This window comes from Moschus berezovskii, chromosome 18 (genome assembly GCF_049115385.1).
Source record: "Moschus berezovskii isolate FMDL1 chromosome 18, NW_MosBer_1.0, whole genome shotgun sequence".
NCBI classification, from domain to species: Eukaryota; Metazoa; Chordata; class Mammalia; order Artiodactyla; family Moschidae; genus Moschus; species Moschus berezovskii.
Genome location: NC_142477.1, coordinates 68,615,345 through 68,629,209, shown reverse-complemented (window position 1 = coordinate 68,629,209; position 13,865 = coordinate 68,615,345). Strand labels below are relative to the sequence as shown.

At 42.1% G+C, this 13,865-nt stretch overlaps 1 protein-coding gene across 2 annotated transcripts in view; it reads right to left on the bottom strand.

Annotated features, from left to right (window-relative positions):
- Positions 1–13,865, bottom strand: part of PTCD2 (pentatricopeptide repeat domain 2) — a 30,074-nt gene that overhangs the window by 13,955 nt on the left and 2,254 nt on the right. The window contains exons 3-7 of one of the 2 annotated variants that reach the window (XM_055421885.2): positions 10,976–11,105; positions 6,793–6,910; positions 3,813–3,891; positions 3,310–3,401; positions 1,022–1,135 (exon numbers count right to left, since the gene is read on the bottom strand). In XM_055421885.2, the coding sequence (XP_055277860.1) occupies positions 1,022–1,135; positions 3,310–3,401; positions 3,813–3,891; positions 6,793–6,910; positions 10,976–11,105 (533 nt within the window). Of the gene's footprint in view, positions 1–1,021; positions 1,136–3,309; positions 3,484–3,812; positions 6,756–6,792; positions 6,911–10,975; positions 11,106–13,865 lie in introns of those variants that run through there. The other variant, XM_088827748.1, reaches the window with a different exon arrangement.

The following is a 13,865-nucleotide window of genomic DNA, read 5'->3' as shown; positions in this document are numbered from 1 at the left end:
TAAAAGAAAAGAATTTACACAGATCACCCATATTTGCAGGAAACGGTATGTCACTTATAGCAGCAGTAGGGAAGATTCAGAATCACCTCCATGCCTCTTCCCATAGGCCAGGGAGAAACAAAGCCTATATGTATTTGTAGAAAACTCCATACATAAAGAAAATTCCTGCTACCCAAGACCATGGCAGCATGGCTCAGGTTTCTTCTGACATGAGTCTTCTACAGATGTCTGGTCTAAGAGAAACATATGTTCTTCAATGATGAATAATGGAAAAAGAACCAGCATGTGATAAACTATAGACAATATGAGGGGGAAAGAAAGGATTACAGCAAGAAAAAGAACCAACAGATGAAGAAATCCCAACGAAAACATGTTTCCATGGATATAAAGGTCAGAAATGAGAAAAATAAACAAGATCAGATGACTCAGAAGTGGAAAAAAAAAGCAGGCAGGCCTCAGATTTCTCCATGGCAACATTCCACTCTAGAAGAGAGAACAATGCCAAAGAAAACCTCCAAGAAAGGAAATATCACTTCACAATTTTATATCTGGCAAAACTGTAGTTCAGGTAAAACAAAAAAACAAAACAAAAAGACAAATAACTTTAAATACGAGGAACTCAAGGAATAGTTCCCCTGGAGAATTTATTAGAAAACACACTATGGAGAGCCTTAGATTTAAAACTGTTCTCTGAGCACATTACATAGCAAATGAATCGTCTGAAATTTAAACTTTAATTACTTGAGAAATTTCTCCAAATGCAGCTCCCTCATTGATTTGCCACAGGATTCCCCCGAGTCCCGTGTAAACGGCAGTGCATGTTAGGCCCTCAGCTGTAAATGAAAACACTCTCTGGAGGCAGAGGTATGGATGCAGGTTGCCATGGCACCAACGGCACAGGTCTCCTTACGGGGACTTTTTTCTATGAAAGTCAGAGGGATAAAGAAATAAAAGCCGGAACACCTGAGAGCAGCCAAGCTTGCCCACCCCCAGTTCATTTATGTGTACCCCACAGCCTCACCTGGTTCAGAGCTAATGCCACTGCAAAACAGGATGCTCTCCTGGAGAGGATTTCTCCTTTGATTAGGGCTTCTTCTCTTAATGTGGTACAGATTTGAAAAGATTCAGGGCTATTCTGGGGAAGACAGGATTGCTCAATAAATAAATGTCACAAACCTTTAAGTTTAGTAAGTTGATTAATGGTGCTCAGTGTTCCAGATTTCCTTTTGCAAGAACTTTCTGGAGCCTATCTGAAGCCACTTAAAAGACTGAGCTCCATATCGAGCTCCATTTACTATTTGTAAACAGGCTCAGTTAGCTATACACTAGCAGTTCAAATCTAAATGAACTCCATTTTTAGCTCTTTGTCAGTTTCTCTGATTTGGGGCAGCTCTACCAGCAAACATTCGGATTACTTTTCATCCAGGCAGGCTGGTTTTCAGACATAGGTACCATAGCATGCAAGTGTAAAGAGTCAGCCTGCTTCAACCACATTAGATGACAGAGTAAAGCTCAGCAACGCACAGAACTTTTCCTGAGGAGGTTTCCAATCCAAAAATATCCATCTTAAGTCAAATGTTTGAAAACATGAAAACTTTTTTGAATGTAAATCATGAAAGAATCCCATGAAAACAGAACCCAAACAACCTAACAACACAAGTGATACACAAACTAGCAGACAGCAGTGGTGAAAAAGAATTCCCTTCCTTTGTGTTGTGGGTGGGTGAGGTTTACAACAGTAGCATCAGCTCTGTACCTATGTGTGTGTCTGTCGTGACGTGATTCACAACTCAAATCCTAAAGGAACACATGAATTTAAAGAGAGAGGACAGCTCCCAGAATTGACTTGCAATCTGTAATGGCTGACCAGTGTTTCAACTCATCTCTCCACGGAGTGAAATGAGTTATTCTTGGAAAAGTTCTCTGGCCCTCCATAAGCAGTAGAGTTAAATTCTCTCCACTTCAGTATATACTCAGGGAGGCATCTCAAAGAAGGTCAGGAAACTGGGTGTCACAGTGCTGAGGAAGTGATGCTCGAGTGTGTGATGCACTGGCCTCTGATTCAGATCATAAAATGGTCGAGTTGGAAAGGATCATCTAACAGTCTGGCAGTCAGCAAACTATGACCCTGGGGCCAAAGCCAGCCTATGGCTAAGACTGGCTCTTACGTTTTTTTAAAAGGTTTGTAAAACTAAAGATGATGATGTGACAGGGACCATAAGTGGCAGAGCTCCAAAGTCTCAAATATTAACTGTCTGGCCTTTGAAAGAAAAAGCTTGCTGACTCCTGAATCTAAACACTTCATTTCACAAATGAGGTAAGTAATTTCAAAACCAGTTCTTGCTAAAGTTGAGACTAGAGTTCACAATGTTCAATTTCCAGGTTGGTTTCTTTTCCCTGTAACCAGCTGCCCCTCTTGCTTTGGAAAGTTGATACTGCTTTACTTTTAAGGGAAATTTTTCAATAACCATATTCTACCTTGCTTAGTGTTGCTTCCTTTTCAGTATAAGGAGGTTTTGTTAAAATGGCAAGAATGTGTACAATAATGCATGGAACCTGGGTCACTGTAGTATTTCAGTTACCATCTATACATTCAATAAGGAATAAAGAAATAGTCTATGTGCCAGAAACAATCCTGATATAGCGATGAGATCTATGTCATGCTCTCTATTATCAAAGAATTTATGTTAATGTCACATACATTTATTAAAGATCAGCTGTGAGCCAGACACTGTTAAGTGCTGGCATGTAACGGTGCTTCCAGGAGTTTACCCTCTATGGGGGGATGAAACGTGCGTCTGCTTAGTGCAGGCAGTGTTGTGAGTGCCATGTCTGTGACTACAAATGGAGCACAATCAAGGGACACCACAAGAGCGAGACACCACTTCCAACTCAGTGATCACAGAATTCACAGACGAGGACGAAGCAGCCCTTGAGTTCAGCCCTGAAGGATGCAAGGCTTCCAGGGCAGAGGGCCACAGACACGACTGGTTTGCTGACGCCCAGTGTGAGCAAAAGGAATGACTCTCCAGCAGAGTTTGAACCCAGCATACTGCTGCTTGCTCTCATTATCTACACAAATGCCAGAGAAGACTGAAAGATGATAAAATTGCTTTTCCCATGATAGGACTGTCTGGCATGGCTAACTTGGGTTTTCTAAAAATGAACATATTTAAAATGGAAATATCTGCACCAGATGGAAAACAGACTTCAGAAGAACTGAATTTTATCTGTAGAGGAAAAAAAAAATTAAAACCTCTGTCAAACACAACCCAAAATGCTCTAACAGTTTAGGGAAGGCAGTCTTACCAGTTTGTAGCAGATGGCAAACGCAAGGACATAGGTGTCTTTGCTGAACTTCAGATCTTGGCTTTTCATCTCAATCAGTACTTCCAATGCACCTGCCAAGGGCCAGGAGTGGACCGCCAGTGTTCAGTGCATTCAGGTAAGTTCAGAGTCCTACTTTGATTCCCAGAGTTCAATCTGTTTAGCCCCATGTATTGAAAAGTATGCTTCAGCACAAGAAAAACTTTCAAAGTCATTTAATAGTTAACTAAATGGTAAAATAAATTATCAAATTACACAGGAAGAACTAATATTTTAAACCTATTTTCACTGCAGCAAAGTAAAAACCGGGGTGTGTAAGTCATGACATGTGATGCAGCACGATAGTCACATTTAAAGGATGGGGTCTCCATAATTCAGCCACTCGTCAGGAATACGAGGGTCATTTTCACATGGCCCATTGTTTTTCCTAATTGCTTTACCTGCAAAGACAGAATTTTTCAGCAAACACAAATTGTCATACTCACTTTTATATTTGCCTTTGATAAATAACATATCCATCAAAATATTGAATGATGTGGAGTCTGAGAAGAAACCTTGTAAATGCTAATGAAGAAAAACAATACAGTTTGGTTAAAATTATTAAGCGAATATTTACACTGCATCTTCTCTGTCTAGGACTTGCTTTTGTACAAACTTCAATCATTTAGCAAAAAGGTTAAATACTGCCCACTCTTTTGGCACCATGCCTTTGGCAGTGGACACAGTGAACAAGAGGCAAGTGAAATGGCAAGAGATCTCCAGGTTTCAGCAAGGCAGTGAAGAACGTCTTTATGCAGTGTGGCTCTGCCAAACTTAGAGGAAAAGAACCAGGCCGATTCACCCTGGTGGGGATGGTCCTGGAACCTGGGTGGCAGCATATTAACGTGGAATGGCAGCTGGAAGTGCACTTGAGGACAGAGGCAGGACACGCTTACACAACTATGATCCTCTTTTGGCAAACAGTAAAGAGTTGATTATTTACTTTTTGAAATAATTCACTGAAACAGTGGTTCTCAACATTTTTAATGCCTTGATAATATGACACATGCTATTCAAATACACCATTAAATGTCTTGTGCCAGTCTGTTATTTTTTGAGAACCAATTAGCCAGACCCTGTTCCAGGCACTGAGACTAAAGAAATGATGAACAAGACAGAGAGCCTGCGCTAAACGCCACTAGGGCTTATTATCTATGGGGGCTCACATCCCAGCAGAGGAGACAATGAGCAAGTGAATAAAGCAAGCAAAAAGTTAAAAATAAAATTTCAGGTTATCAGTAGAGGCCATGAAGAACAATGGAACAGGGTAAAGGACGGAAAAGATGAGGAGACGTGGTCAGGGAAGGCTCCCTGAGACAAGGAGACCTCAATGAACTGATGTTATATAGAGCATTCCAGTCTGAGGCCACGGGCCTGACATGTCTGAGAAAGAACAGAAGGTCCAGAGTGGAGTGAGCAAGGCGGAGAGTGGCAGGACCTGAAATACCACGAAGGGCTCCGGAGGGCACGGTCAGGGCTCTGAGTTCTATGCTAAGTGGGGTGGGAAGCCACCAGAGCAGCCCTGTCCATAGAGAGAAAGCAAGTCTCAAGTGTGAGCCAGGTACGTGACTCTAAATTTTCAAGTACTTTCATTGAAAAAAGCAAAGAGAAAGATATGAAATCAGCTTTAATAATATGTTACTTAACCCACTAAATCCAAAACTGCAACATGTAATCAATATAAAGCATTAGTAATGAGATACTTTCCATTCTCCTTTTTATGTCAGGTATTTAAAATCCATCATGTGCTTTATACTGCAGCACATGTATGTCTGAACTAGCCACAGTCCAAGGGCTCCATGTACATGGGTACCTGTGGGTCGTGGCTACCTCCCTGGTAGCACTGCAGGGTTCTGTGCAGGGAACATGACAAGGCAGGCAGAAGCAGGATTAGGCTTTATGGCACGTGACTCAGATTCAGTTAATTCTACTGCTCTAGAAAACTTAAACTCATACATGAATGCTTCATAATCAGGTAGGTTACGGAGAAGGCAACGGCACCCCACTCCACTTCTCGTGCCTAGAAAATCCCATGGACGGAGGAGCCTGGTAGGCTGCAGTCCATGGGGTCGCTAAGAGTCAGACACGACTGAGCGACTTCACTTTCACTTTTCACTTTCACACACTGGAGAAGGAAATGGCAACCCACTCCAGTGTTCTTGTCTGGAGAATCCCAGGGACGGAGGAGCCTAGTGGGCTGCTGTCTATGGGGTCGCATAGAGTCGGACATGACTGAAGAGGTTTAGCAGCAGCAGGAAGTAGGTTAAAAAAAAACACTTTACTTGCATTTTCTGTTTCATTGTTATACTCATGGCTCTGATTTATTACAGTGAAACTTTGCTTTAATTTTAATAACAACAGTAACATATGCTTATTATAAAATAGTCAAATAATATGAAAATATATAAAGTAAAAAGTGAGGATTTCATCTAATTCTTCCCCCGAAAGCAGTAGTTTAACGTATATCCTTCTAGATTTTTAAAACATATATGCTATAATATAAACATGGTATGTATATTTATCCTTTTAGGAAAAAATAGGTCTAGACTAATCCATACCATTCTGAAGACACCTCTTCTCAGCTTAGTAATATATTATGGTCATCTTTTTAACACCTGTGGCCCTTTAAATAGGGACAAGCTGAGAGATAACAGTTCCTCCATGGATAGAAACTTTATATGAAAAAAAGTAAGAGGCAAAAGGACAACCTATAATTATTAAAATGTCCCGGGAGGCCAGCCCTAGTCCCCTAATTTAATAAATGTTTCTGACCATGGATGGATTTATAATGTCTCTGAGTTCCTATAAAATAGAAATAATACTACTACCTACCTGGTCAGGGTAATTGTGGAAAAGAAATGAAATATGTAGACTGCTTAAGCACAATAATGAGGACAGGGTAAATATTCATTACATAATTACAAAAATAATTATTGTTACTTTTGCTTTTAGGAAAAGAAAATCAGATTATGTGAAAGCAGAAATTCTGAAAACAGAAAACCACTTGTCTTCATAGCCTTCAGCCAGAAGTAAAAATACAAAAACAGGAGAGAAGCACAGGTGAAGAATGGAAAAGGCAGCCACCTCAAACTGTTCCAATGGAATGCTCCTCAAAGGAGAGGATGTCAGTCCCCGGTGGACATACATCCAAGGTAGGTAGATACCTTGTAATCCGTGCCTGCACCTCTTTCGCACCTGTTCTTACCTCTGTACGAAGGAACCTACCCCTCTCCATAGGCAGTGCCTCCAAGGACACCTTAAAAACGCAGGGCAGAGCTCGTTCCCTCAACCTAGCAGCCTTTCTCTGAAACTCTAACCCAGGAATAATGTGTATAGAGGAGCTGCCCTTCCTAACATCACTGAAAACACCCCCTCCTCAGCACAAGGAAATCACGGTGGCAGGGAAAGCCACTGGGAGACAGTAACCTGGTCTTTGATGAGCTCCACTGCAGAGTCCTCAAGATCCAGCTCATAGCACAACCTCATGAAAAGCGGTCCAAACTTGTACTCTCCCAAAGTGATGTTCCTGTTCTCTGCATGGTACCTGGTAATCAAAATAATTCAGTGAGCCAAATGGTGGGACTGGGGAAAAGGACAGACAAACGGTGGCATGCACTCTGCTAGGTGCTGGGGACACAGCAAAGAGTGCAGTCCTCTCACAGTCTGGAGGGGAAAGCGCAGAATTAAAGATGATCAGAAAATCCTGGAAAGCAGAAGTATATTAGGCATTTAAATAAACAAACAAGGTTCATTAGAGTCCCAAGTTAAAAGAAGTAAAACACAGATTGTAATCCTCCTCTCAAATTTACCAGCAACCTGCTAGGACTGAGTGTGAGCGTATGTCAGGGACTAGCAGGGGTCTTGCATCTGTAAGCCCATCAGGATGGCACCGTCTCTTTCTGTGCTCCTGGAGCGGAACAAGGAAAGGACTGGGGTGACACTCCATCCCCCTCACGTCTGGCTTTACCCCATATAGGACGGCAACAACCAGTAGATGCATTTTTAAATCGAGACCTATCTCTCCTTTTTTCTTGGCTCAGGGAAAGGTATATGTGAACCATAATCACCTAGCCAAACAAATTAAACGCAGCTTTAAAAATTTCAGTTTTAGAAGATGGCTAATTTCAAAGACAGTGATATTTTATATGTATGTGTCTTGGGATTTCTACAAGTAGCCAGTCTGCCAGTTAGAACTGCAGAACTGAAAACTGCTCACATATCTCTCCTTTCAATAACCAACTCTTTCTGCTTTAGACACCAGGAAGACAATCTGGTGACAAAACAAGTAACTCATGATTACATGTAAATCAGATTTTAGGAAGATTCATTCATTATGTGACTGAATCCCAGATACCATGGGAAAAGCTCTGATTTTAACAAACAGAACATTTTTTAACCTTCTGATGAAATCACTGAGGAAAGTCATAACAGCATTATGGATAGTCCATTCTAAACATATATACTACCAAAGAGAATGATGAGTGTACCTTTAAAGATACATTTCATAACCCAATTATCAGTTCAGTTCAGTTCAGTCGCTCAGTCGTGTCCGACTCTATTATAAAGTTATAAAAATACTCATTGTTTCATTTACAGTTGTTATGAATTAACTTATCATAGCAAAACATCAGGGGCTTCCCCAATGGCTTAGCAGGTAAAGAATCCACCTGCAATGCAGGAGACACAAGAAATGTGGGTTCAATCCCTGGGTCAGGAAGATCCCCTGCAGGAGGAAGTGGCAACCCACTCCAGTATTCTCACCTGGAAAATCCCATGGACAGAGGAGCCTGATGAGCTACAATCTACAGGGTCACAAAGAGCCTGACACAACTGAGCGACTAAGCATACAATGCACATTAAAACATCAAGTTGTATACCTTAAAAATGTATAATTTATATAAGTCATCTGAACCTCAATAAGCTAGAGGAAAGAAGAAATAAATATTAAAAGGCAGTATAGTTAGTGATTAAGGACTTTTAGACTCTTGATTCCAAAATAACATCCCAGCTGTTCTACCTACTGTGTCACCATGAGCAACCACATTGTACCTCAATTTCCTCATCTGTAAAATGGAGATAAGAAAAGGACTCAAAGAGTTTTTGTGAGGATCAAATGAGATGATGTGCCTGGCACACAGTAAGTCTTCCACGTACATTACCTCTTATAAGATGTAAGGCATGCTGAAGAAAATATCTTTAAATAATCAATGTATTGCAGTCAATAGTCTCAAGAGAGATGTGTATCAGATTAACAACAAAACTGAAATGAAAATTTTCCCAACTTAAATGACATTCACACTAATGAAAGTGCTAGAAAGTCACAGAGGTAATATGTCACCTCCTCTTGACAGGAGATATTCAAGTTCGAGGATCTAAAATCCCCTATAAACCAAACAGCATGTGGTCAAAACCAGGAGATTCAGTTGCTCCTTGTTTTTGGCTCAATAAAGAGGTTATGTTCCAGCTCATTGCTCCTCTTCCCCAACGAGGGGAAGCCTGTCTCAGAAAGAAAGAAAACAGGTTGGTGAGGTCATGGACCGCCCCTACCCCCAACTCGTCCAGCTGTCCACAGACAGAGGGGAAGGACAGCAACTGGACAGAGTTACTAGCGTCAATAAAGGGATTATGAGTCACACGTTATGACAAAAATAAGAGTGCAACGAGTGTTTAGCATGTTATCCTATTTTGTTGCTCTTGTAAACATCTGATAGCTTTGGCTGGTAAAAAGAAAGCTGAGAGTAAAAGGAGCCAGAGGGTCTCAGATGAGTCAACTTTATGAAACTGAAATAGCAGATTCAGGTTTGCAGATACAGTGTGACTATGAATTAGCATAATCCCTTTTGGAAAATAATCTGGCAGTCTGTATTGACAAGCTTTAAAAGGTTCACGTCCTCTGGTCCCCAAAAGAAAGTTTTACACATAGAGTTTGCTCATCATAGCACTATTTTATTTCAGAAATGATTTAAACATTCAACAGTAGGGGCACAGTTAATTAAAATACCTAACCTATAATGGAATAGTGTATAGTCATGAAAATATGATTTCTAGAGTGTTAACAAGCAAAAACATTTACGCTACAATGCCAACTAGAAAACAAAATATCATGTTATATACACGGTAATAGCCACAACTGTGTAAAATAAACCCTACCAAAACTGTAAAATCTTTGCATGAAAAAAAAAATTGGTGGGAAAACATATCAAAATATTAGCAGTGGTTTTTCTTGGATGTGTTAGGCCCCAAGGATGACTGCCATCAACTCCTCATGCACACTGCTCCATCCATCCACAGGTAGAATCGTTTCCCTTTCCCCATGAATCAGGGGTGGCTAACTTGCCCTGAACAGGAGAACGAAATATGGAACGAAAATATGTGCCAGTGCTGGGCAGCTCTGCGGGCCTGCAGCTGTGTGCTAGGGCCTCTCTGGCTGGACTTGAGTTACTACCGGGGGGGTGGGGGGCTGCGTAGGGACACTTATGCATCAGAAGTGCCAATGAAGCCTCCTTGGACCTCCCAGCTCAGCCCACAACATCTGACTGCAGTGCACAGGTGACTTCAGCCAATACTGCTAAGAACTGCCCAGCTGAGGCCAGCCTCAGTTCCTGATTCTCTGAATTGTGAGAAATAATAAGTTGTCATTTTAAGTCATTAAGTTCTGTGTGGTTGGTTATGCAGCAGGAGACAATCAAAACTGCAGAATGTGTAATATATTTCTTGTGTTTTTCAAATTTTAAAGGAAATTTGTGTAATTCATGTCTCTAATAGACAAGTTTGAGAAATCAGAAAAGTACACATTTAAATAAAAAAAATTCCAAAGAACCATGGTTAACTTAGGGTGTATATTCTTCCAGTATTCTATATACGAGTAACTCGTATTTTTCTCTGCACAGTACAAGTGCAGGTCCATGTATAGAAATGTATCTTTAAAGAATGGTGAAAAGAAGCAATGAATCATTTTTAGAAATAAAGCCTGTTGGTTTGGTGACATCCTGCTCCCAGGAGACACCTTTGCTGGGTTTCCTAAGAGCAGACTGTGATTACACATGAGTTCCTTCTGACATGAGAAAGTCTGATGAGGGCTCAGAGACAGTAAAGAGACATAAGCCCGAAGTAGCGAGGCTAGTCAGGAGTCCACTGAAGTGTCCAAGTGAGAGAAGTGAGGCCTGAACTAACACACGGGTAATGGGAACAGAGAGAGGAAGGCTGGGATGCAGACACCAGGAAGTGGACACAGGAGAGCAGATGAGATCAGGGGAGATAAAGACTGGTCAGTATGAGAACAAACATAGCAAGAAGAGGTCTGTATGCACTCAACATGAAGACTAGAGAACATGTGAGGGACTGAGTGAGTAGTGAGGCTGGTGATCTCCTGGGGCGTGAATTATCTGTTTTCCCATCTTCAGCACCTGGCATGTAGTAGGAACCTAATAAGTTTTTGTTAAATGAATGAATTTAAACATGTGGTGCTCAGGGCAGGCACCTGGACAAGAGACTTGGGAGTCGCCAGTGTAGAGGTGATAGCTGAAATCTTCCAGGTGTATGCGATTGCTCAGGAAAGGGTGACAGTGGGAAGAGAAAAGGCTGGCAGTATTCTAAGGAAGTGCCTCACCTGTAAATGACATGTTTAGCCAGCTCCACGTCGTCCCGGGATGCACACAAATGAAGCAGGGTTCTCAACTCCTCTTTCAAGATGAGCTTATTCTGGGTCAGTTTCTCTTCCAGGTTTCTCAAATAGGTTTCTGGAAGAAAGCACAGTGTAGAGGTGGCTATCACTCAGGCTGACTCGGACTGTTCAGGAGTCTGACCTCAGGGAGAAGGGGCGGCCAGAACCCAGCACCTTGCAGAGGCCACAAAGAGGGGCTCACGGCCACACAGCTCCCATCACTGGCTGGTCATGAACATCAGAGATGGTGTGTGCAGCAGCACATCTGTATCACAGGGCGCAGGCCCAGGCCTCACTCCAGACTTCCCTGCACAGAGTCTCTGGGAGCAGGAGCACAGCAATGTGCATTTTTTACTACCTGGATGATGCTTATGTAAAGTTTGAGAACTAATATCCAAAGAGGCTTAGTCCAGAGAACTGTATCTACAGGTGACCCATGAGGGAAAAAAAAAGTAACCAAGATATCCAAACCATCAGATGTTAGGGTACCTAGCAGGAAAACTGAAAGGAAAATGTGAAGATGAATCAACCCACAGTGGGGACTCACACGATCCAGGAATACCTCACATCTCTTCCACTTGATTCAACTTTACCACTTTTTCATTCCTCCTGGTCCCTCTCCAATCAGTTGTTAGAAAGTATGCCACAGTACTGTATAATGCACAGAGGGTAAACCTGTCCTCCAACAGCAGCAAACCATCTTCTAGTAACCGAATCATTTCTAGGTGATCACTGTCTATGTCCCTTGTCCTGTATCTGAACCTACTGTGGAGACAAACACCAACAGGAAGCACTGCTTCTTGGCATTAGGAGGCACTGTATTCTTGGCAGAATGTGGGGTGAGGGGCAGGCACCAAGCAAGCATCTGCTTTCCAGAAGGCAGGGCTGTTCTGTCAGAAGCTGCCAAGGAAAGTCTAAGGATTTGTTCCAAGGCACAGAGCTCTGAAGGAATGCTGCCTGAAGGAATGGTGGGATATACATTAAAACACAAAATTGGGAAGTAGAAGTAGATACTGCTCTCGATTTACTAGGAAAAAAAGGCCCCCTAGGTTTGGGTTAATGCAGTAGACTCTCCAATCTTTATTTGCAGGATCTTGTAATGGCTAAAGGTTTTAGAATTTGGAAGACATGGGCTGAAATCTCCCAGGTAGCGCCAGTGGTAAATAACCCACCTGCCAATGCAGGAGACATAAAAGACATGGGTTTCACCTCTGGGTTGGGAAGATCCCCTGGAAGAGAGCATGGCAAGCCACTCCAGTATTCCTGTCTGGAGAATACCATGGACAGAGGAGCCTGGTGGGGTGTGTGGGGTCGCAAGCAGCTGGACACAACTGAGGCAACTTAGCATGTACGCATGTGTGGGCTGGAATCTAGGCTTTGCCATTTGCATGCTATACGGAGGTTTGGGGAGGCTTGTGTGTGAGACCTGATTCATGTGTAAAGTAAAGATCATGATACTGACCTCATGGGGTCATTCTGAGATAATGCAAGTAAAGTAAAGCCCTTAACACAGGGCCCAGCGTGTAGTAACTGCCAGGAAATCACAGAGGCTATTATTCTTATTTGATTCTTCAGTCACGAGGATTTATTCTAGTAAATATTTCTAAACAATTTCCAACCTAAATAGATTTTAATAGGATGACTTTACATCTTGTACTTCTCAATATGTCCAAAATTTCAGCAAATGTAATTTGTATTAAAACAACCAATAAGATTTAGGTACTCATTGTATATTCATATTCGGAGGTATCTTTCTTTGTGTGAGAGACACAGGGAAGGATATGAGATGGTTCCTGCCCTGAAAGAGCTTAGAATCTGTTTGAAAAGACAAGATATATTTACATAAAGATATCTGAAAACAGTGACAGAGTAGGTGACACATGACAGTATAAACATAACAGGAAAGAAGAGAGAAATCAAGCAGCAGAAAGAGACCAGGTGTGGTAGAAGCAGAGGCAGCAGAGGAGGGACGGGGCTGGGCAGGATTGGCAGAGCTGACGGAGTCTGGCATTGTTGGCGTGGGAATCAGCATGAGACACAGCTCGGAACTGCGGGGTAAAGGTGGTGAGGGGAGAACATGACTAGATTAACAGGAAATTACACTGAATCCGAAAGGGTGAGATCGACTATGGAAGAGCTAGGAACCTGGAGGGGGAGGGGGAAGTTTGTACGTGATGTGGTATATGACAGTAATGTGGGTTCTCGTAATGGTGAAATGTGGACAGGATTTTATATGTAAATACCTGACAGTGGAGTCGAGCGGCACTCATTATATTAATTGCCTTTTAGAACATACGCATGAGCATCACAGCCTTAGGAAGATTATGACTGCCGAGTAACGACCAGGCTGTGACATGAAGCCCTAACTGCAAACTTCACAGAGCTCCAGACGACCTGGGCTAAGCAGGAAAGGCTGAAGTCAAACCTAGACTGAGTCCCCTGAAGTGCAGACTCAGTTCTGTCACTCTTTCTTTTCTTGTTCTGTAGGTGGTTTTGTGTAACAGTATGGTTAGCAGATTAGTGAAGCAGACTGGTTTCTGGAGGGCTGGACTGTAGAGATGGGAAGCAAGTGTTCATTAGGTGCTCACAGCATCCGACAGTGAGAAGGAGGAAAGCTGAAAAAGTCAATAGAACACACAAAAGAGTTATTAAAAAAGACAGGAGTCTTACTCTGTTTATAAAAGAACTTGAATTACGGGGGAAAACTCAATGTGCAGGAGAAGAGGAAATGAATGCAACAAGATTTCTCAGATGCTGAAAGGGGACAGGACCGGGGTGGTGGTGGTATTTTTAGCTCTTTACAATAAAAGTTTCAAACATACCTAAAAGTAGAGAG